The sequence below is a fragment of the Gasterosteus aculeatus genome, chromosome 9 (assembly GCF_964276395.1).
Source record: "Gasterosteus aculeatus chromosome 9, fGasAcu3.hap1.1, whole genome shotgun sequence".
NCBI lineage: Eukaryota > Metazoa > Chordata > Actinopteri > Perciformes > Gasterosteidae > Gasterosteus > Gasterosteus aculeatus.
Window position 1 is genome coordinate 5987078 of NC_135696.1, and position 22172 is coordinate 6009249.

Here is a 22172-nt window from a genome sequence, read left to right on the forward strand (position 1 = left end):
GTCGAACTCTGCGTCTGAGTCCTACCTCCCCGCATTCCCTGACAAGTACAGAACCTTGTGGGACTCCGTGACCAACATTGGTGGTCTTTGAGGATTCATCGCTTACAAGCACAAACTGGGATCGGTCCGATAAGTAGGATTTAAACCAGCTGAGTGCAGTTCCTTTGATACCAATTAAATGTTCTAGTCTCTGCAACAGGATACAATGGTCTATGGTATCAAATGCGGCACTGAGGTCCAGCAAGAGAAGAAAAGAGATGAGTCATTGGTCCGATGCAAGTTGAAGATCATTCGTAATTTTCACCAGTGCTGTATCTGTACTGTGATGCACTCAAAATCCTGACTGGAAATCCTCGAACAAAGCATTGTTTTGTAGAAAGTCACATAATTGATTTGCGACGGATTTCTCAAGGATCTTAGAGAGGAAGGGAAGATTAGAGATAGGTCTGTAGTTAGCCAACACCTCTGGAGCAAGAGTAGGTTTCTTAAGAAGAGGTTTAATTACAGCTACCTTAAAGGACTGTGGTACATGTCCTGTCAACAAAGACAGATTCATAATATCTAATAAGGATGTGCTAACTAAAGGAAAAACTTCCTTAAGCAGCTTGGTCGGAATCGGATCCAAGAGACAAGTAGAAGATTTAGACTTTGAAAATAAAGAAGTCAGTTGATCAAGGTTGATGGAAGAGAAGGCATCCAAACAGGCATCAGGGCCCACTGCTGCATCCAAGGTTCCTACATCGGAGGACAGGTCGGCACTGGTTGAACGCAGGAGACCATCAATTTTCTCTTTGATAGTCAGAATCGTATCGTTCATGAAGTCGTTACTAGTGAGGTCCAAAGGAATACACGGCTCAACAGAGCTGTGACTTTTTTAAAGGGTTGTGGCGGGACAGATCTAGATAGAACCAACAAAGAGGGTTCTGGGTGAAATGCTCTAAAGGGTTCCAGGCTGAACCCTTAAAAAGGTCATATCAGGAACTAAAACGGATTATGAGCGTCCTTTATTTCTAAAAATGTATTTGTCACGCTGTTTGGGTTGTTTCCTGATTAATTTTGTATTTCCCTGCCTCTACTGTCCCTGGGTCAACTTCATTTCATGCTGTCTCCCTGATTGTCTGCCGTGTCCCTGATTGTTTCCTCCTGTGTCCAATCAGGCTTTTTTTCTACCTCTCAGTTTATTAAAGTCATTTTTTGTTTGAAACCCTGAGATCTGCATTTGAGTCCAGGGCGAAACCCTGACGATATTCTAGTTATGGGTTTGGAATATTTAATAAAAGGCTCACAGTGTCTTATATTTTTTACTTGTTTTTTACAGCCACTAGTCAGACAAAAAATAGCACTTGGGATTTCAATTATAGCAAATCTTAACATTTTTATAAAAAACAGACCCAATCCGAGTCACGACTGGTTAGATAAATAAATACCTTCATTTTTTTTATAGTTTCTGATCAAATGCTATTTGTTCCAGAGTGACCTCATCTCCTGAACTCCATTTCCTGTAATCACTTGGATTGTGGCAGCAGGACCCTCTGAGAGCAGAGTGGCGCTCTGCCCGTGTAGGAGGAACTAATCAAGCAAATAGGGGTTGACTTGTAATTTGTCCAGTCTAAAACCCTTTTGACCTGCAATTAAGGTGTTCCGGAGAGGTCAGAGCCAGAGTTTGATGTTTAACAGCGGTATTTACGGAGGTCTTACTTAGAGGAATGTGTTGAGGTATGCCAGGGGCGTTAAATGATAAAAACAGGCAATTACTGATCGTATCATTTTCTTTGTTTTGATCTACTTTGGTGTCCATATATTATATGAGTGGTAGTTCTTTTGGAGTTAGTGTTGACCGAATACATCCTATATAGTATAGTGCATTATTGTAAATGTGTAATATTATCCAGTCTATTTAGAAATAGTGGTATTGGATGTAGTAGTCGTCGGCACTAATAGATGTAAATTAAGTACTTCATTATACTTATTGGTATGACTGAGCCCGTCTAAACTCATTTTGACTCTTCAACCTGTTCTGTTCTGTGGAACCCCTTTTTTCCAAATGGTCATTTGTACATAAATAAGCATTTCTTACCATTTTGCTGCCAGATTTAACCTTTTATTGAATATGTCGACCAGTACTTTTAAAGGGAAACCTTTGGGTAGAACACAACTAGCGTTTTTCGCATTGTGTTTTTGAAAGACTATAAATGCATTTAGGAAAAATGTTAACATGCTATCTTATTTTTATTTCAACAATAAAAAAAACATATGTACGCTAGCCTTTCCTATACAATGTAATGTTAGTTTGGCTTTGAATATGCGAAAAATAGACTGGGTTGGGATCCACAGTTCCAGAGGATGTTATTGTCATTTTCTATATATAAATAGTACCAAAATGTCTCACACAATGAGAAAGTGTGTATATTACTTTTAAGACAATAACTTCACGGTTGTGCTGTAAGAGCTCGGGTTAAAGTTGAGACATCGCTTTTCCCTTGATACTCTAGCAAACCTTAAACAGACTTTGCTGAAGGTCATATGTGTGTGAGTAGAAATGTTTGTGTGTGTGTGTGTCTGTGCGAAAGGAAAAAATGGAGGCTACATTACCCGGAACTGTACCACTTACTATATTTACAGTATGTATACACATGCACCTGCAGAAACATCTAACCACACATCCATCAACAAAAGCCACAACACACTATTTATAGGGCAGTGAAATGTGTTTATTAGTGGCTTTGCACACAATCTGGCCACCTCATGACAGTGATGGAGCAGTCCCTCTCAGCCGGGGGGGGGGGGTGCATGTGGACTGACCCATATCAAGAACAGAGAGATTAATTTCATTACAGAATTGTAGAGAAAGAAAGCAAACAGGGAAGAGGTAGAGATTCATTTTTTTACTGAGAGCAGAAATGTGTCCCTATGGGCACCGATCACCACAGCAACTGCCTCCGATGTTCAGCGTGAAGGAGCGAGGCTCTCCGCAGGACGCCGCCCTCTGATGAAGTTAGTAACACACCCTGATCCCCTGAGCCCAGTAACTCAGTATTATGTACATACTAACAAATGTAAATGTGTTGCTTGCTTATTATTTACATAATAAGTGAAGCAACACACATAGATTTCCTAAACTTGGTAACAGACATTCACAGATTTTAGGGGGTCATTTGGTTGGCTTGTTTTTTTTAATTATCCTTGAGATATTTGAGGCGAAATTGATTGCATTGTGAGCTGTAACTTTACTTAACCCAGTGGTTCTCAAACTGTGGGGAGCAGAGGTATTACAGGTGGGGCACGAGGGGCTGGGGAAAATGTAGATTTAAAAAAATAAAACAGGTCACAAACACAGGTGCACAAAAAAATATATATATATATTTATTATTATTTTTTTAAATCGTTATTTTATTTGTAAACCATGTGACTTAAATTTCTTTATTCTATTATTAATAACAGCACACAAGGAGTCACAAAATGTCGTTATTTATAATAAAAATTCAGCATGCACCATTTTGTTACTTTTTTGTTACACCTTAAAATAGCACTAAACAGTTGTTTACTGTTAAGCTTATGACTTTAGAGGAAAAAAAGCTTCGGGAATATTTGGATCCCGTAACAAACTAACGTTAGCGCTGCGCACCCGTGTTTGTGACCTGTTTTATTTGAAGTTTAAAGGTACTGTTAATGTGTTGTCTATTTTTAAGGACCAGCGAGTTCTGTCACCGCTGTGTAACGTTACTGTTGTGGTGTTGCTTTGGTATTTGTTTATTAAGTGATTTTTCAATGCTGCCTAAGAGAAGCCGTAATAGTGTTTGTGTTTAGATCACAAATCAATTACCGACGTAATTAGTCAAAGGTCCGGTTCTGCGGATGCCAAGCCTGAGTTCTCCTGTTGGGCTACTGTGCTAATAAATAACTCCGGGTGCCGCTCTGTTAAATAAACTACCGTACCAGTTTGGACACGTTTTCTAATTGAATTCAACGAAAAAGCGTGTCCAAACTTTTGGCTGGTAGATGGAGAAAGTCTGGGTTGAGTTAGAGTCCTTAACAATGATCATGGGACCGCATGTATGGAGGACTAAAAGTGCCACAATTAAATAAATAAATACACCATTAAATAATTACTTAAATGTGTCATTCATTAATTAAAATTGGAATTAAATAAATAAATGTGTCATTAAATGTGTCATTAATTAATTAAAATACCGATTCATTGTATGTAAAATGCATATATAACTATTTCACCATTTACATTTACATTTCATGATCCTGCGTTGCAGCGCTTCATGAATTACTTAAAACTGTCAAACTGACCCATCAAAAGTTGGTAGGCGGAACATAACGCCTGATTGGTTACCCTGTGCATCAAGTCAAGACAAATCAATTCCAGATAATGGATCGCTGCAGAGCTACTGAACACATTCCAATACACTGGGTGGCGCTATTCACCTCTACGTTGGTTTGGATACGCTGTTAAACAGAACTTTCATTGCAACGGCTAAAAATCAAGGAGATGACGCGGTCCTGGTAGCCCCAATGACCAAGGACGCAGACGCCGTGCGAGGTGCAGGACAAAATGTCAAAAAGTTGCCCGGAGCTGCTGAGAGAAGCAGCGAATTTGATTGAGGAAGCTCTGAGCAGAAGTCCAACGGCTCCGGCGCTCAATCACGTACACCTGTCCAAGGTAAGCTAAGTAATTTCATGTTAGCCAGGTGTGCTACTCATTAATGATTCGGGACACACGTGTGGGTTAAATTAGATCGACTCGAAAATGTATTTGTATGTGGTATTATGATGTTTCGTGCGCGACACGTTCGTTGTTAATTGGTGGAGCATAAAACCCGCTAGTTAGCTAATGGTGTTAGCTGGTTTGAGCATCCCAAGATAGAAGTAGAGACTGTTTTAGCTGACTGGTGACCGTTGAGCGGTGACGTTTTTCTGTGTTGCAGCGGAGGTAGCAAGGCTCTTTGCGCCATACAACATTGAAGCCAGAAGGAATATGACGAGACGACCAGCACAAGTCCAAGTTAGCCGAAGAAGCTACACACATACTGTCTGTTGTTTGGCTGACCACAATGCGGATAAAATTCCAAGCGTACTGGTTAAAGCTGAACTTCTTACTTCAGGACTTGGAGAGCAAAAAGTAACATTTTAGGTCAGTGCGAAACTAGGCATTAAACAAATTGTGTTCATTGAAATTATTTGCATTTAATTGTATAGTGACTCAAACGTAATTCATTTTAATACTGTGAATAATAGTTATCACAGGCTTATTTGCTTAATTTAAGGTGAGGTGAGTTATGATTTTGTTTTATTTTTCTCCAGGGAATGACCAAGATCCCATGGTTATAACAAATAAACTGATGGAAGTGTTTCCGAAGCTCCAACAAGGGGGAGGCTTTGAACTTCTAAAACTTGTAGGATCTACTCGCAGTCGAAATCTTGCATTGCTTCAGTGTCCCAGCACTGGATACACCCTTGCCTATCTGAAAGATCCATCGACGATGATTGGACAAGCTACAATCTACATACGTCCACTTCAACAGGATCTACCCTTAGATTGTGTACATAAATTTACAGAGACCTAGTTTAATACATAATCAAAACAAAGATTACTGGTGACTTTTAATCATTAATTAAAAGCCATTTGTTGTTAGGAGAGCTCACGTCCTGCCTCTGGTCCAGTCATCCCCTGCATCACTTGTCAGATGGAAGTTCCCTTTTCAGAGATGAAGCTGCACAGATTGAGCTGCAATGGGTATGTACTTCCTAAAGCAATGCGAGGGTAGCATATTCATTTTCTTTGGGAATATGTCCTCTTGGAGTGTTGTGCACACAAATAAGCCAGTATGACCATTTCGATTCTGTTCACTTCAAGGACACCCATGGAGGAAAGAGAACAAGAGGGAGACCAAAGGGAAGAAAATGATAGTGAGACAGCCCTAGTCAGTGACAGTGTTCCAGTGAGGTCTGAAACATCAGCTGAGAGTGCAGTAGTTCCAGCAGTGATTGTCAACGAGAAGTTGGATCGCAAAGAAACAGACAGTGGTATGTGTCATCACAATAGTGTTGCTATAAGATTGTGTGTAACTGAAAAGTCAATAGAAAGCGAATACTTTTAATATAGAATTGGATAAGATAATAGTTACAGGCAATTAATAACATGCACCTGTTTTTTTTATTTTTCTAATATTTAGTTTTTGTTGAATGCCGTTTTTATGTCAATTCGGCATTGTGACAGATTTTTAAGCTATTGGGTCTCGCGTTTTATCAGTGAAATAACATAATTTTCCTCCTGTTGTGTAGAGTGAGAGGGTATCTGTATATGCAGGTAACATGCCAACTCACAATATGTCTCTGGAATAGATAACTTTGTTGTTGTTTGTTTAGAATGGAAGATTATTGAGGAACCCACTCAAGCTGCCAAAGTTTTCAAAGAAAATCTGCTAAGGGAACATGCAACTGGGAAACCACTTAGAATAAAGATGGATGTAAGGGAGTCTGAAGAGGACCGGGAACGGGAGCTTCTCTTATTCTATAAACAGCAGCAAGAATGGGCATGTCCACTTCATTGTACTCTGGTTGGTAAGTAATATAAAGTTTATAATATAAATACATCAGTACAGTTTATACCACTCAAGTAGCATATATGGAATTGTCCCATTGGAAAATGGGAGAATGGAATGCACAAAATTATATAATTGATAAAAAATGTTATGTATGTGAATATTGTGCACAATATACTCTTATCTGGAATAATCAATATTAAGGATGCTGTTCTAAATTACAGCCAATATAATTTTGACTATTTTTCTCCCTTGCTTGTTAAATGTTAGCTAATCAAGTTACCCGTATTTGTCTGCCACTTTTTTCCACTGTGTTATTATCAGTATTTTATTTCAGGTGATCTTGCTATCGGAGAGGGAGTGATGCGGTACTTTATGACAACAATCATATCCAAACTCCAGTTTGGATTCAGTCTAGATCTTGGTAAGTACTCGCACACGTTCTGGTGGTTGATGAACGCAGATATGTGCTGTTTAGCAGAGGGCCGGTGGGCAATGTTTTGTGTCAGGTAAATCAGTAAGTCAGTAGTAGGATATACAGGGGGGTTGCATTTGAAGTGGTTTGGGGTCTGTAAGTCATTTTGGAGTAGGCTACAATTTTGTTTAAGTGAATTCTACAAGCAGCAATACCACAGGCCAAGTAATCGCCTGTTCCAAACAGGCACATTTTCAACGGGCACTGCACTAGTATGATGTAATTTTATGTATTTAAGAGGTTAGTTGTTGTGACTTTATTCCCTGCTCTCTTGGTACTTTACAGGAGGAATGGGCCGAACACTGCTATTTGAGGGTGTACCTGACCATCTTGTTCCAGCAGCATCAGAGGCACTTATTGAAAGCAACCTCTTCCGGGTTGCAGGAAGGATGTTGGCCCACACTTTTCTGCATGACGGTCCCCATGTCACAGGATTAAGTCCTGCTGTAATTCATGTACTGTTCAATGGGGACCCTGAAATGGCTACTGTTGTTATTGAAGACTGTCCTGATCTGCACATCAGGAGCATCATAGAACTGGTATGTAACCTAAAAGATAATTTGCCATGTAAAAAAATATTGCTTGGGCAGATATAATAAATGGTATGGTCCTTATTCTAGCTTGAACATGAAGAACTTACACCGGAACAGAAAGACACAGTTTCAGATCTTTCCATGTCTTGGGATCTTCCGGCAGTCACCAAAACAAATCGGAGATGGCTACATAATAAACTTCTACTCCATGCAGTGAGTTCCTGCTGGTTAAGTGACAGAACTCATTGCTGTACTTGTTGAAATTATAGAATGTATTCTGAACCCTGGCTTGTTAATGTTAACACAAGAGTTTAAGTACTCGAGTTTTAATGGGTTTTTATAAGACACTTTATTGTGCTTTTATTAACATTTTGTTCTACTGTGCCAACTTTTGTCAAATTTGGGTTAAGGATTTCTGCTGTAATATGGGTCTGTCTGTCTCTTAGGTCGTTGGGAGGACCATGCGCCAAATTAAACAGTTGAGAAAGGGACTGAAAGATGTGATGGTATGGCCCCTGCTGACATCTAGGCCAGATGTTGTCCCACTTCTTTTCCCCAAAATAGCTGAAATGCAGTTCACACCCCAGGTAAGTCAGTAATTTAGTTATATTTGTGACTTAACTTAATGAATTTTACGTCTATTTTCCATGACTGAGCTGGCTATTTTTCCATTTTCCAATAATGTGATCTGCATCACCAAAATAAGTTCTCCCTTTTTAAAATTACAATTTGTTTTCTTTAAGATGCTCCTAGAAAAAATCACATGGCCAGTTGAGGACAGTGATGATGAAGACTTTGACTTGGACACCACCTGCCGCATCACTGGCTTTCTAAGGATGTTCATTGAAACGGGTATAAACCTCATTTCTCTTTACAAATGCTTCTATGTCTCATGGATAGATATGATCAAATAAAGTTGAACTAAATGTCTTCAATCCATTGTATGACTTTTAGCTTCATCAGGTACCCTGGCCCAGCTGCTGACATTCTGGGTTGGCTGGGAGATGCTTCCTCCTGAACTGACAGTGGTGATTTCTGAGGGAACCCTTCCTACGTCCTCCACATGCTTTGAAACACTAAAGCTGCCAGCTCATTTCAAGATCTACATGGACTTTGAGAAAGCACTTGTCTCTGCTATAAAAAGTACTGGATTTGGGCTTGTTTAAGTATTTTCAGACACAAGTTCAGTGTCTTGAACTTGTTAACTGATTAACACACTGCAGCAGTTGACTTTTTATTTTATTTTTATTCGGCAACTTTATTTTATATATTTTTTATTTATTTTTTTTTAAAGGAAAGCAAACTTTCAGTTTTTGACTGCTTGTTCTAACACAAAAAATAAAAACGTGTCGGACATCAGTCTAAGATTCTTGATAACACTTCCACAGTCTCTACATATAGTCTAAGCGCATCAGTAACAGAAACTCCTGGAGCTGACAAAATTGCAACCTCTTCATCTGAGAGCTCACGGGCCAGCTGAACCTCGGGGCTGACACAGTGCCTCCATGAAGGCTGTGAGGTCCGTTCCAGTCGATCCCATACTCTTCAGGAATCTGAAAAGATGACAAGCATAATCAAACTTGTACTTAAAAATAGTTTGACATGTCCTAACACAAGATTGTTATTTTTGGTCACCAAGTCAGTGAGAAATTGTTAGTTATTAAAGTTTTGTGAAATAATACAGCTGTAGTATGCACTGTAGAAACTACAGCTCACAGGTTGATCTTTAAAAGCTTGGGAGATTTTAAAGACAATATAGTAAATGTTCCATTTAAAGTACCACAGATACAACTTTATTGTAAAACAATTGTAATGAAACATCTAGAACGATGAATTGTTTATCTGCTAATATCACTGACCTGATGAGCTTATGGTGGCCATCTATATGCCACAAAGAGTTTGGGCCAGGCACAAAATACTGCCGTCGCCTTAATACACGCAGCCTCAGACGTCTCATGTAGCCTCCCTCTGCATCTACTCTGCGTAAAGACTCTTGCAGTCTTGAGACTGAGGGGAGGAACATCCGGACAGCTGAGCGTATTACTGTCAGATATTGTATCACCTCTATTAAACAGGAGGCTAAAAATCACAGGACATGTCTATCCTGATGATAGAAGTCAGCTGTCCTGAAATGTGTGTTTCTCTTCTATTATACACATTCTACATCTCAGAGGCGATGTCTTTCCAAAAGCGGGCTTCCTTCACCTTTCAAAAGGGCAGAGCTCCGAATTAAAAATACATTTAAATAATGCCCATATTATTATACTCACTTGGAACACGCACACCTCTTGCATTCAGGTGACCACGCATTAGCTTGTAGCCGGTGTTTGGATGACTTCTGTGAATTTCACTTACAATATGGTCCAACTCCTCATCATTCACAGCTGAATAGAGATCTGTTTTTCTGTAGAAACAAAAAAAACACAACATCAAGTAATGTTACCTTAAACGCCATATTCTTTCAGAGTGTATGAGAGCAGCAATTCATAAACAGAAACCTCATGAATTTAGTGTAAATACCTTAAACTGTGTTGTTGCATGCGCCTCCTGATGGTCCTCTTTGACACTCCGAACATCGCTGCGATTTGAACTGCGGGAACTCCACAAAGAACTTGATGCTCCAGAACTGCACTCGGTATGTCAAACGGCAAACGCCCCGGTCCCTGTGTGTGTTGGGCCTGATGCGCCCTGGTACCAGAGAAGCGGTGGACAACTTCTTCTAGATTTGTAATTACTCTGTGGTCGATATCTTCGTCAGAAAGTGCGGAAATGACTCCAACAACTTCAATAAGTTCCGAAGCAATGGATCAGACTAGATTCGCGTTAGCCCCGCCCACTGACTTTGATGGGTCAGTTTGACAGTTTTAAGTAATTCATGAAGCGCTGCAACGCAGGATCATGAAATGTAAATGTAAATGGTGAAATAGTTATATATGCATTTTACATACAATGAATCGGTATTTTAATTAATTAATGACACATTTAATGACACATTTATTTATTTAATTCCAATTTTAATTAATGAATGACACATTTAAGTAATTATTTAATGGTGTATTTATTTATTTAATTGTGGCACTTTTAGTCCTCCATACGCATGCAGCTGTTAGAGTTCATTAAGCCAGATGGTATAAATGCAACATGTTTTCCCTCCCACTTTGTCAACTCCACCGCTTTAACAGTTCCCCCTCGGACATAGAGATTGTCGCACGGGGGTCAACTCAAGCGACACTATGTCACACCGCAACTGACTTGTGACGTCACATTAGTTGTCAGTCGTGTGACAAGTTAGATATACTTGTGAGTCACACATGTCACTTGTCTCGAGTCTCCAAGGTAACCTGACTTGTTGGTCAATCTAGTTAAACCTTAAACCTCGCCGAGTGGTTCTGCTGCCTGACAATACTTTCTGTAGTAATTTCATATTGCTTCACAGTGCATGTGTGGTGGGAAACGCAGCCTTCCGGCTGGCTCCTCCGCGACCACACGGCCAATTAGTGGCATCCCTTAAAAAGCACCTGCCGTCATGGCCTCATTCCCCTATGGTCCTGTCCATGTTGTATGTTTGCATGTTGTGTTGGTGTTCAATTATATTTTGTATAACAAGTCCCCAGGTGGCGTTGTTGGTGGTTTTCCCATAAAGCCTCATCACACATGGACACAAGTGTGTCCCTCTCTCTCTCTGCCTTCACCAACAAAAAGATGAATCTCACTTAGTTGGACCTCGCAGCTTCCTGATGGTCAAGATGGCAGCAAAGATTATATATATATATATATATATATATATATATATATATATATTAGGGGTGTAACGATTCATTTTAACAACGATTCGATTCATGGTTGCCGATTCGATTCATGGACGATTTGGGTTAATTTAGAACGATTTGATTCGAGTCGATTCAGTGACTTGAAATCGATTCAGTAACTTTACTCGAAAGTGCTCGAAAGTGCAAGTTTCTAAGATCCCTGTTGTTTCTTGTAAGGAAATCAGGTTTAAATTAATTATGGATATTATAAACAAGCAAACAACAATTAATGGCAAATGTATTAACCTTTTATTTGAATCAAGTGCCATTTTCAATGTAAACATTACTCAATAATTACACAATGTTTGGATCAATTTACAGAACCCCGGATTTTCAACCACATTATAGGGTCGCATGTCTTTACAGATAAACTTGGTAATTGTTACTGTGATGTTGAGTTTGCTGCTGGCGAGGCCTGAGGTGTCTGCAGAGCTGGAGTGTCCTGCTGCTGCTGCTGCTGCAGCGGTGACGCTGCTAGAGGTCCTGACTGTCGGCGTTGTTTAATCCCACGGCGCCTTAGTAGATGGCCGGAAAGATTCATCGTGTTTCCGTGTTTTTTTATTTGGCTTCTACATATTCTACAGCGACCGACTTATTTAGAACACCTCTGTGTTTGCAAAAGCCAAAATGCTTCCACACGCTGGATCAATAAGTTGGTTTGTAAATGTCTCGCTCGCAGTCGTCTCCTCCACGCTGTGTTTTGTTGTTGTTCAGAGTTTCGCGCCACTGCGTACTGATGACGTCACAGACGGGCAGACTGAATCGAGTAACGTTTAACGTGTCTAAAGTGCTAAAAAACAAACAAACACCCATCCATACAGTTTTTGTGCTTAAATCCAACGTGCAGTTTCCAAGTATCGATACAATCGATTATGTACCATTTCAATCGATATATGTCGTCCGGAATGCCGATTTGCGGAGCACAGATCGATTCAGTTGGATCGCAGGAATATAAATCGATTAATCGATTCAGTGAATGAATCGTTACACCCCTAATATATATATATATATATATGACATAAATGAGCACAACAAAATATCACTCTGGACAGACACATAAGCACCAGAAAACACAATATCCTCACAGGCTCACGCCTGGCAGAAAAAAGAGAATTGTATACAATAAAAATGATTATTCGTAAGAAAAGGAAATAACAAAAGATTTTGTATACGTTTTCTGCACTGCTATTCAGTCGAAATGCAAACTGGAAAACCCGTTCTCCATCAAAGTTCAAGCAACAAACACAAAAGTAGTGGGTTGCACATAGATTGTTGCTCAGCATTTCTACAGAATAATCACCATGCTTTATTTTGTCTCCCAACGATTCCAAAACAGATGTCCCAACTTTATTGGACTTTTTTTCCCACAGGCACAAGAGTAATGGGATTTTCTACAGTTTAGTAGCGTTTTTCTTAAGTCCATGGGGAGCTGATCAGTGTCTGGATTCATTCTCTCTTCCATTACTCTGATCTGTCCCAGTAACTCAACAGGAGGCGAGCGGGTGTAGAGCTGCAGATGGGTGGAAATGACAGGAGCCGACACCACTAACATGCATCACTGTCATGTATCGACGCATGTTCGTGACCAGCAAACAGGCGTCTGCTTAATGTGGTCAAGTGAAAATGCAAATAAGCGCAACCTCAGTTTTTGCATTGGCTTTTTAGAGTAAACTGAAGTTCTGTGTTGAGACGCGTATTTGCTAATCAAAGAATCGAACCACCTTGTTAGATAAGAAGGTCCCTGCAAAAGTCCCCACAATGCTGTGAATGAAATGCTTCTGTACTTGTGTATAAATGAATGTACTTATAAAATAGGTTAAATATCGTAATTTTTAAATAACTTAAAAGAAACAATGTGATGCCTCAAAGACTTAATATGTGATACTTTTTTTTTAAAGGTGTGCGTTAAGTCCGCCTGTACCTTCTGATCAAAAACAAGTGTCTCAAAATACTGAATCTAGCTTTAAGAACCATCTCTGTTGAACTTGTGGGTGAGTTTATGTTTATTAGTATTACTCTTTCTGGACAGCACTGTGACAATATTACCAATCACTGGGGCTCAGACCTCCCAGAAGACCTCCGTCTGATGGTGCATTGAGGAGCCAAATGTTGTATAAAGCCACTTGAATATACTTCAAAGGCCTCCAAAATCTCTTAGATTGTCATGAAAAGGCTGCGTGGACGCATTTTGCACCAACAGGCTCGTCTGTACAAAGAGAAGTGTCGAGTCCACATCTTTCTGTGCAGGTGCATAGAGGAGATAATGCACTGTTGTTGTGGGGGGTGGGCAGGATTTTTTATGATTTCTCTTTAATTTCCTGTCTCCTCTTCAGTCAGGGCAACAAGAAACAATTGTGTTAATGTTTCTGTTATTGGGAGAAGATGGATTCCTGCACCACATACTTAGAGTACGACTATCAACAGAATGACAACATCTATACTGTTTATTCAGCTCGAGCAGCTCCGCTGTTTCTGCTTCAATTGATCCATTTTGATAACAAACTAGATTTCACTTGGGTTCTGTATGTGCGGTTTCTGTATTAATACAGTTAAGGCACAAGTAAAAGGCCTTTGTAGTTTCTGTACAGTCTTAGAACTAAAAAGCGCTAACTAGAACCATAAATTGTTCTTCAGTCTCATATGAACTCTTTTTCGTTCATGTTAGAAGTCAATTCAGGCTTTGTACCTAAAACCCTAAAATCCCCCTTCAAGGGGTGTTAACAAGAACCCACCCCAGAGGTTATAACGTGAACTCTTTAAAAAGTCAGGGGTTTCATGGAGAACCCTAAAAGACCAGGAGATGTGGTGCCTCCACCTACAACAATCACGGCTCACAAACACTGTTTTATGGTCGTGTTTAATCAATCTTTTTTTCTTTAAAAGGCACTTTGGATTTAAATAGTTCTGGATGGAACCTCGGGCTTTAGGGAACACTTATTTATTACATTGTAAAGAAGTAGGCCGCCAAAGCATTAGAGCGTAAAGATGGCGAAGAGGTTGTCCAAGTTTGTTCTTCACTGTGATGATTGCAAAAAGACACAGATATAGCTGAACGCCTTCCATTAGTATCCGTGATATTAAATACCTGCTTTTTTTCCTTTTTCTCTATGCGACGGTATACTTGCTCCTGTAATGTTTATGTCACTCTCTTCCAATGAATCGCCAAATAATATTAGGAGACTTGAGACTATGACATGCATGTTAGGCTCCAGATTGTCTCTGTTGGCCTCTATCATCCCCTACTCCCATTGTCACACACGTCTAATGACACAGTATAATGTGACTCAGCACGTGAGCGGCGATCTACCACTAATAGTGACAAATCCTGCTGATTCAAAACAGTGATGCGAGTGTGACTGTCGAGCAAGCCTTTTTGGTAAGAACACATCATTGTTCTTGATGAAAATAAAAACATCCTTACCCTCAGATTATAAGTTTCAGTACGACGATGGACGACAAGACAACAGTGCACGAAGAATAAAATAAAATATAAGGCTATGGGTTAGTTTAAAAATAAAGGAATAAAAGTTAAAGATATTCTAAAATTAAAAATAAAGTGCACCAGTGAACAGAAAGTGACAAGTGAAAGTTGCGTGTGCAGTGTGTGTATTGTGGCAACCAACGGGTGAAATCACTGGACTCGGATACACGTCTAGCTGCACAAAAAAATGGTATGATTTATTGTAACGTACAAACGTATTGGTTCTTCCTCTTTTGAGGGTGCGGTTCAACAAGTTCATCCTGCCTTCGGTCCCTCCCCCCCAACATGAAGCCAGCTTCTATTCACATCTTGTCTGCCGGGCTGTTGAACTGGTTGTTCTTTTATAGTGTGGCCACCCTTCATCAGCCTTACGAGCTGCAGCTGGGCCGCTCGTTGTCTCCTGAGGGGGCGGGGTGTTTCCTCTTTTGGTCACCTGACCTCGAGCTCGTGGGTGCCCCTGCCCTTGGTGCTGCTCTCTTGATGTGCTGTCCAGAGTGCTGCGCCCGTGGGTTGCCACAGTATGTTATGTGCATGTTCTGAGGAATTCAGGAATGTTTTCTCCACGTTTCTGTATCAACTTTGTTTTATTTCACATGAAAACCATGTACATGGTATGTCATGATATACCCAAGAAAAAGTTAAACAGATTAAAGTGTCTTTTTGGCTTCATCTATTGCTGCGGCCCAGACAACCTATTTTCATGTGCAGTCACTGTCAGCTCTACTGAGGAGTAGGTTTGACTTTGACTTTGAATTCCCTGTGCATCCAGTATGGTTTCAGGTAGAACTCATTGTGTTTTGCAAGCTGGATGATACCTTTGTCCTCTCACTGCCTGCTTAGTCATCAGAGGTAAGAGATGTTTTGTAATATAATTCACGGACAACAGGGGTCAGATGGGCCGATGGCAACATGTCATCTGAAGTTACAGTATGCTGAGCAAAGGCACAATAGGGAATGACATGAGGATATAACTTTAGCATCGATGCCTGTTCTTATAACATTGTTATGTCTGGTATTTCAATACTGAAAGATAAAACCAAATGGTTGAGATGCATAATACAATGCTGAAGCATGGTATGTATGTAAGTATGGGGAAATTACAACAACTTACTGTTGTTTTGGGGGGGATTTTGCTTTGTAGCAAAGGGCTTGCTGACCAAATTGTCACGGTGTGGTTCACTTCCTGTCGTATTTTGTAGTTTTCTGCCACTCGTGTCCCCGGGTAACTTCACTTCCTGCCTTGTCATGTCATCCCCTGTGATCGTCTAATAGTTTCCACCTGTGTCCAATCACCTGCACCTCCCTTGTGTACTTAAGCCGCGTGTCTCTTGTGTCACTGGTCGTGTCATTGTCTATTGTCATGGATGGTCATAGTTTCCCGCCTGCGGTTTTTCCCCCTGGTTCCTGTGTGTTTTTGCCCCTTGGCCTTTTGATTTTGCCTTTTGACTATTAAAGTCTTTTGTTTTCCGAGAAGTCTGAGTCCTGCCTCCCCCACGCAGCCTTGACACAAGTTTAAAGTTGAAGTGATTCATTCTGGAGGAGTTCGTTAAACTACAATTACTGGGAGCTGCAGACAAAGGACGTGGATGTAGTCACAGTGGCATTATTCCGGCCTTTGGAAGCCTTAAGTTTGTCATTACAGGCGTTGCCAAATATTTTTTTTGGAAACCTGATGAGACACAGGAGGGGGGTGGTAAATACAACCAAACACTGAATATCTCAATAGGACTATAATTTACTAAAACAACATCATGCCATCTGCAAGAAGACATGAGACTAGCGAGTTTACAGGCCATGTTTACTGGTGTAATAACAAGTAACAAGGGCTTCTTATAGGGTACAGTGCATATTATTTGTTTGGTATATGTCTCAACATAAAAAAAACACCTTCTCACCCATGGGAGGATAAAGTCATTACAGTTTATTCCACTATCAAACCTGTCCCAGTCTCAGCGAGGGCTCTTTATGACCTTCCCCCACCACAATAAATACTCCAGCTCCCTTCTCTACTGCGATCCCCTTTAATAACCTTTTCCCAATCGCACACAGACCACCACAGCTATATACGTACGTAGACGTACTCCCTATGGAAACAAAAATATACTGGATGCTTCCTCTTTTTGTTTGAACGTGTCCCAATGAAAACAAAAGTGGGTAAAACAAGAGAAACCATGAAGTGATGGACATAACGGCTGAGAGAGAGTGAGCGCTATCAGGGGAAATCTATTCAGGCTGGGGGCTCAAACAGGCCTCAGTTTTCTTAGGAACAAAGTTTTATTTTAGTTGAAGGCTGAGAAAAAGGAAGGAAAGTTGTCCGAAGATAAAACTTGTGTTACATTATATGTAATAATTAAAAAAAAAATTCTTACTTTCGTTATTTTTATAGCGACAATTCTGTAAGCAATGAAAGGGGCAGGACGCCTACATCATTTGAAAGGGAGTAAGTGCATTTGGCATGGGCTGATTGTTCAAACACTGGAACAAGATGTAAGTAGCAGTTTACGATCCTGGAGTTTAAAATGCAAGCTCATTATTTTGCAATTTGTTTGTTCTGTAGCATAATTTACATTTTTTTAATCGTTAAAAGCTGGAGGCAAAAAGCGTTTATTTCTTTCATTAGGGCTAAAAAAGGTCATAAACATTTGTATAAGCTATAAAACTCATTGTAAAGCAGGATTGATTGTGTTTTCATGCACTGAATGGACAATGCAGCTGCTATAACATCGTTTGTGCATTTCTGTATTGGAAAGTAAAGCGGAATGTAATATTTCATTTGTTATATTTGTTTTTCGTCACTTGTTTAATTTTTCATTCAAACTCTACATGTATTATAGATTGTTTTCCCGCTCTGAACTTTTTCATTCCTCTTTGTTGTTCCCTTCTTTTCTCTGCCTTTTGATACACAAAAATAGACACGCTGACTGAGTACATTCTATCTCTTCTTCACACATCATCTGTTAACTCGTGCTTCTTTTTGTGTCCGGACTAAGAAAGTGTGTACCCCGCCGTCTGTTCAGTCCGTCTCGTCCTCCAGCCAAGGTCGTCATGGTGACATGATGAAGAGCCAGGCTGAAAACATTTAGCCGGCTTCATTACTCCACTTTCTGTGCGTGTGCGTGAGAGAGTGATACTGTTGGTATCTGGATAGCACATAAAAAATGGAGCCTGAAAATGAAGACACCTCTTTAATAGCGCTTTCAACCGTGTTAAAGATAGATAGATTGATACTTTATTGATCCCTAAGAGGGACAATTTGGTATCACAGCAGCATGTACAGGGAAGAAAATAGAATTAAAACATACACATTATATACAATATAATAAGATCAAAAATATTAAATTATTGAATTAAATTAAATAAACTGAACTAAAACAAAAGAATAACAGAATAGAATAAAATAGAAAAAAAATTGTTTCAGCAGCACAATCTGCAACTGGAGTCGCTCATGTAAGCAAAATCACTTTTTTAAGGAGCGAGCGTGAACACAATGGCCGCTCTTGAGCAGATACAATGTGGGTCGTTATCGCCATTTGAGCGATTACCACAGCTGGCCACTCTGGAACTAGTTTGTTTCAAGCTTCTTCCCCAGAAGAAAGGGTTCAATCAGAGGGGACCTGTTTTGGCTGGAAGTTCAGTCGACTTACAAATGAGATCTTTTAGGTGCCAACGCCCTGTCAGCTGACAAGCAAATATATATTTGCTTATACACACACTTGTGCTTATTTGCATTGTAGGTGCTTTGCTCTTCGTCAGATTAGAAAACAAACAAAAATCTTTTTATCAGCTTTAAAGAAATTATTGGTTTTTGTGTTTATTCACTTTACAATTTCCTCACATTGCTCCCCGAAAAAATCAAAACTGCTTCATGTTTGTGTCCCTATGACAACAAACTGTCTTCCTTTAAGGGGAATAGGCTTACTGAAAGAATAAACTGTCATATTTCCTCAAGAATAGACTAACTGTGCTAATAGCTGTGTGCTAATTAGCTAATCGCTAATATATTTATCTAGTTCGAGTGTGAAGGTCAAAAATACTACAACTCTGTCTTTATTATCCACATTTGACTTTAATCAGTGTTCCAACAACAACATCACAGTGTTTCTATGGACTGACATTTCTTGTAAAAGAACAAATATTACAAATATGAAAGATCCCATTTAAACTTTATTGTAAGTTAGCTTTAATTCTGCCTTAGGTGAACATACAGGACACCAGCAGCAGCTTCAAGTTTCGACCAACATACATGGAATTGAAAACAATCTGTTGCCTACAGGTATTGTATGTAACATAGACACATCTGGACGGGCTGTCTGTGTCTGCCGAGGCTCCGTAGGACTGTGGGGAGCAGCTGGTGGAGAAGAAACAAAGCTTTCTGAAGTCATCCTTCAAACTCAGCAGGACATTTCCCAACTACCCAGTTTTGTGCGCATGACCACAAACCATAAACTATGCGTATGGACTGTGTTCTATTTCTTCTGTCCACGCAGTGTCCCCACTGTGAATATATATATATATATACACATATATTTACACCCCTCTTTAAGTATCTCATATGGGGGCTGTCACAGGCCGGCTCATAGCCTGTGGCAAGAATGAGGGGACACAAACACCAAGTATAGGCCAATCAAGAGAAGAGTTTATTATAAGTCAAAAACTAGTAACTTTAAACAAAGAAAAGGAATGAGGTGTGCGAATGTCATAGTGTAAGGTGTATGTAAGGTGCATGGTTGAGTGAATCTGTATGTGTAAACATGACTGAGTGTGAACAACGTAAAACCTTCAAAGGAACAAACAAAACAGGATCATACCTGGAGGAGCAGAGAGCAAGAGAAGTGGTTAGAGGCCTTCTTATACCTAGAGCCCAGGTGGCTCCAATCGCTAAAGACCCTCCTCTGCCTGCAGGAGGAACCGCCCCTGCAAGGCCGAGGAGGAGCCGTGACACCCCCCTCCTTAAGATGAGGGTCCAACCCTCAGCCCCAAAATTTGGCCCACATTGAAAACAATCCAAACAGTTCCCTCAAAATACAACAAAAAGAATACCCGTCCTGGCTCCTAACAGTCACCCTGTGTCCCCCGCCTGACTGTCCATACCTCAAACTCTGCAGCCCTGGTACCTAGGGAGTAAATTAAGAGAAAAGAGGCGCAGACAACCCGTAGGGGTCAACAGAAAGAACATACCAACTAGGTTACAGGAGCACGGGACAGAGCGTCAGCAATGATATTATCCTTGCCACTAATATGTCTAATATCAAGGTTGAACGGTTGCAGGAACAAAGCCCAACGCATCAAACACTGGTTGGGATTTTGCAAGGACTTCAAAAAAATGAGGGGGTTGTGGTCAGTGAAAACAGTTAAAGGGGTCAAACCGGAACCAACATAGACCTCCTCCTCTCCCCCGTCCACAAAGTTTAAGCCACAAGATACAGTGACTGGAGCAGCAGTGAACGCTGACTTCACTACTCGAGTGCCCTCCACTTTGCTTTGATCACGGGAGTGATAACATTTTAACAGGTTCACATGGCATAATTTAGAGGACTTCCTATACCCCGGAGTTTCAATAAGATAGTTCAAATCTGACACTTTGCGCAACACAGTAAAAGGACCACAGTATTTTGCCTGAAAAGGTGAACTTACAAGAGGCAAAAGAGCAAGTACACGATCACCGGGAGTAAACTCACGCAACTCCGCCTGTCGGTCATATCTCAATTTCATTTTCTTTTGAGAACATTTTAGCTTTTCTTTCGCCAGTTCTCCAGCTCTATCCAACTTCAGCCTAAATCCATTTGCATAGTCAATGAGGTTCCGAGGTGGTTCTTCAGGCAAACAACCATCCTGCAGCACTGCAAAAAGGCCCCCGTACCTTATGACCAAACACCAAATCATTTGGGCTGAACCCTGTGCTCTCCTGTACTACCTCACGAGCAGATAGTAGTAACCAAGGTAACCCCTCCTCCCAATCTGCAGACAGTTCTGTACAGTACGAACGAAGCAAAGATTTTAAAGTTTGGTGAAATCGTTCCAAAGCTCCCTGGCTCTGGGCATGGAACGCAGTAGACTTGTTGTGTTTAACTTTTAGCTGTTTGAGAACCTGAGCAAATAAATGGGAGGTAAAGTTAGAACCCCGATCTGACTGGATGATTTTTGGAATTCCAAATGTAGAAATGAATTGAGTTAATGCTTTAACTACTGCTTTTGAAGTTATGGTACGCAAGGGAAAAGCTGCCGGATATCTCGTTGCGTGACACATAACAGTTAATAAGTAGTTATGACCTGACTTAGACCGTGGTAAAGGCCCAACACAATCGATAATAAGATGCTCAAAAGGTTGTCCTATGGCTGGTATTGGATACAAAGGAGCTGGCTTCACAACCTGGTTTGGCTTGCTTGTGCGCTGACACGTAGGACAAGTTTTAATAAACTGAGCTACAGCTCGCTTTAAACGAGGCCAGAAAAAATGCCTGAGTATGCGATCATAAGTTTTACGAACACCCATGTGACCTGCCACCTCACCATGTGAAGTTTGCAACACTTTGTTTCGCAAAACAGTAGGTACAACTATCTGAAAAACTGGTTCGCCTAGACCCTGAACAGAGTGTGGAACCCATTTCCTGACCAACAGTCCCTCAAGAAGAAAATAGCACTGAGCATTATTCCTCACCGCTGCCTCAGGAACAACTCTATCAAACAGATCAGTTAAGGTAGTATCGGCCTTTTGCTCAGCTATCAATGACTCTCTAGAACTAGTCAACTGTTCAATTTGGAGTTTAACTGGCAACTCGAGACTTTCTGGCTTACTCTCAATCTTGAGTGCGGCAGAGCGGGTAACAGCACACCCTGGAAATACCTCAGGAGACACACAACTGTATTCTGGAGATACCTTTGCAGGGGGCACTGAAGGTTGCTTCTTAAAGATGTTTATTTTGCCATCCGCCCACACCTTACTACCTGCCAAGTCATTCCCCAGAATCATGTGTATTCCCTATACTGGCAACTGGGGTCTAACCCCAACCGCTACATCACCCGCTACCAGACCACATTTTAGAGTTACTACATGTAAAGGGGAAGAGAATGGAACTAAACCCATGCCACGTACCATTACACAACTGCCAGTATCAGACACCTTAGAGAAAGGAAAAATGGACTCCAAAATAAAAGAATCCAAAGCTCCAGTGTCTCTCAAGATCCTAATTGGAACATTGTGGTTGCCATCTACCAGCGACACCACACCATCCGAAACAAAAGCTGAAAAGTCACCTTGGTGAGATTGAGAACCAAACTCAACTTTTGGCTGAAAACTCACCCTGATGGTCAGAGGCTGTACCA

General features: G+C 40.5%; 1 protein-coding gene and 1 long non-coding RNA gene across 4 annotated transcripts; one reads left to right on the plus strand and one right to left on the minus strand.

The window, feature by feature from the left end:
* Nucleotides 1-4821: 4821 nt before the first annotated feature.
* On the plus strand, nucleotides 4822-8917 carry LOC144383413 (G2/M phase-specific E3 ubiquitin-protein ligase-like). 3 transcript variants are annotated; one of them, XM_078080678.1, is made up of 10 exons: nucleotides 4822-5549; nucleotides 5643-5743; nucleotides 5864-6033; nucleotides 6376-6570; nucleotides 6889-6975; nucleotides 7312-7565; nucleotides 7647-7772; nucleotides 8006-8146; nucleotides 8303-8411; nucleotides 8514-8917. In XM_078080678.1, the coding sequence occupies exons 1-10, from the start codon at nucleotides 5286-5288 to the stop codon at nucleotides 8723-8725; spliced, it is 1659 nt and encodes a 552-aa protein (XP_077936804.1). In that variant the 5' UTR covers nucleotides 4822-5285; the 3' UTR covers nucleotides 8726-8917. The 3 variants fall into 3 exon arrangements, with proteins under 3 accessions (XP_077936804.1, XP_077936805.1, XP_077936806.1); XM_078080679.1 differs by having other exon boundaries at nucleotides 7366-7565; XM_078080680.1 differs by lacking the exon at nucleotides 4822-5549 and having other exon boundaries at nucleotides 5558-5743.
* LOC144383414 (uncharacterized) lies at nucleotides 8817-10220 on the minus strand. Its single transcript, XR_013450776.1, has 3 exons — nucleotides 10080-10220; nucleotides 9830-9963; nucleotides 8817-9112 (listed from the first exon to the last, which is right to left on the minus strand). It is a non-coding gene; the product is annotated as an uncharacterized LOC144383414 (long non-coding RNA).
* Nucleotides 10221-22172: the final 11952 nt, after the last annotated feature.

Excerpts from the sequence above, each read along its gene's own strand:
- LOC144383413 (XM_078080678.1), top strand. The coding sequence starts at position 5,286 with ATGATTTTGTTTTATTTTTCTCCAGGGAATGACCAAGATCCCATGGTT. Across the intron at positions 6,034-6,375 it reads TCGCAAAGAAACAGACAGTG|AATGGAAGATTATTGAGGAA; the intron begins GTATGTGTCATC and ends TTGTTTGTTTAG. Across the intron at positions 8,147-8,302 it reads AAATGCAGTTCACACCCCAG|ATGCTCCTAGAAAAAATCAC; the intron begins GTAAGTCAGTAA and ends GTTTTCTTTAAG.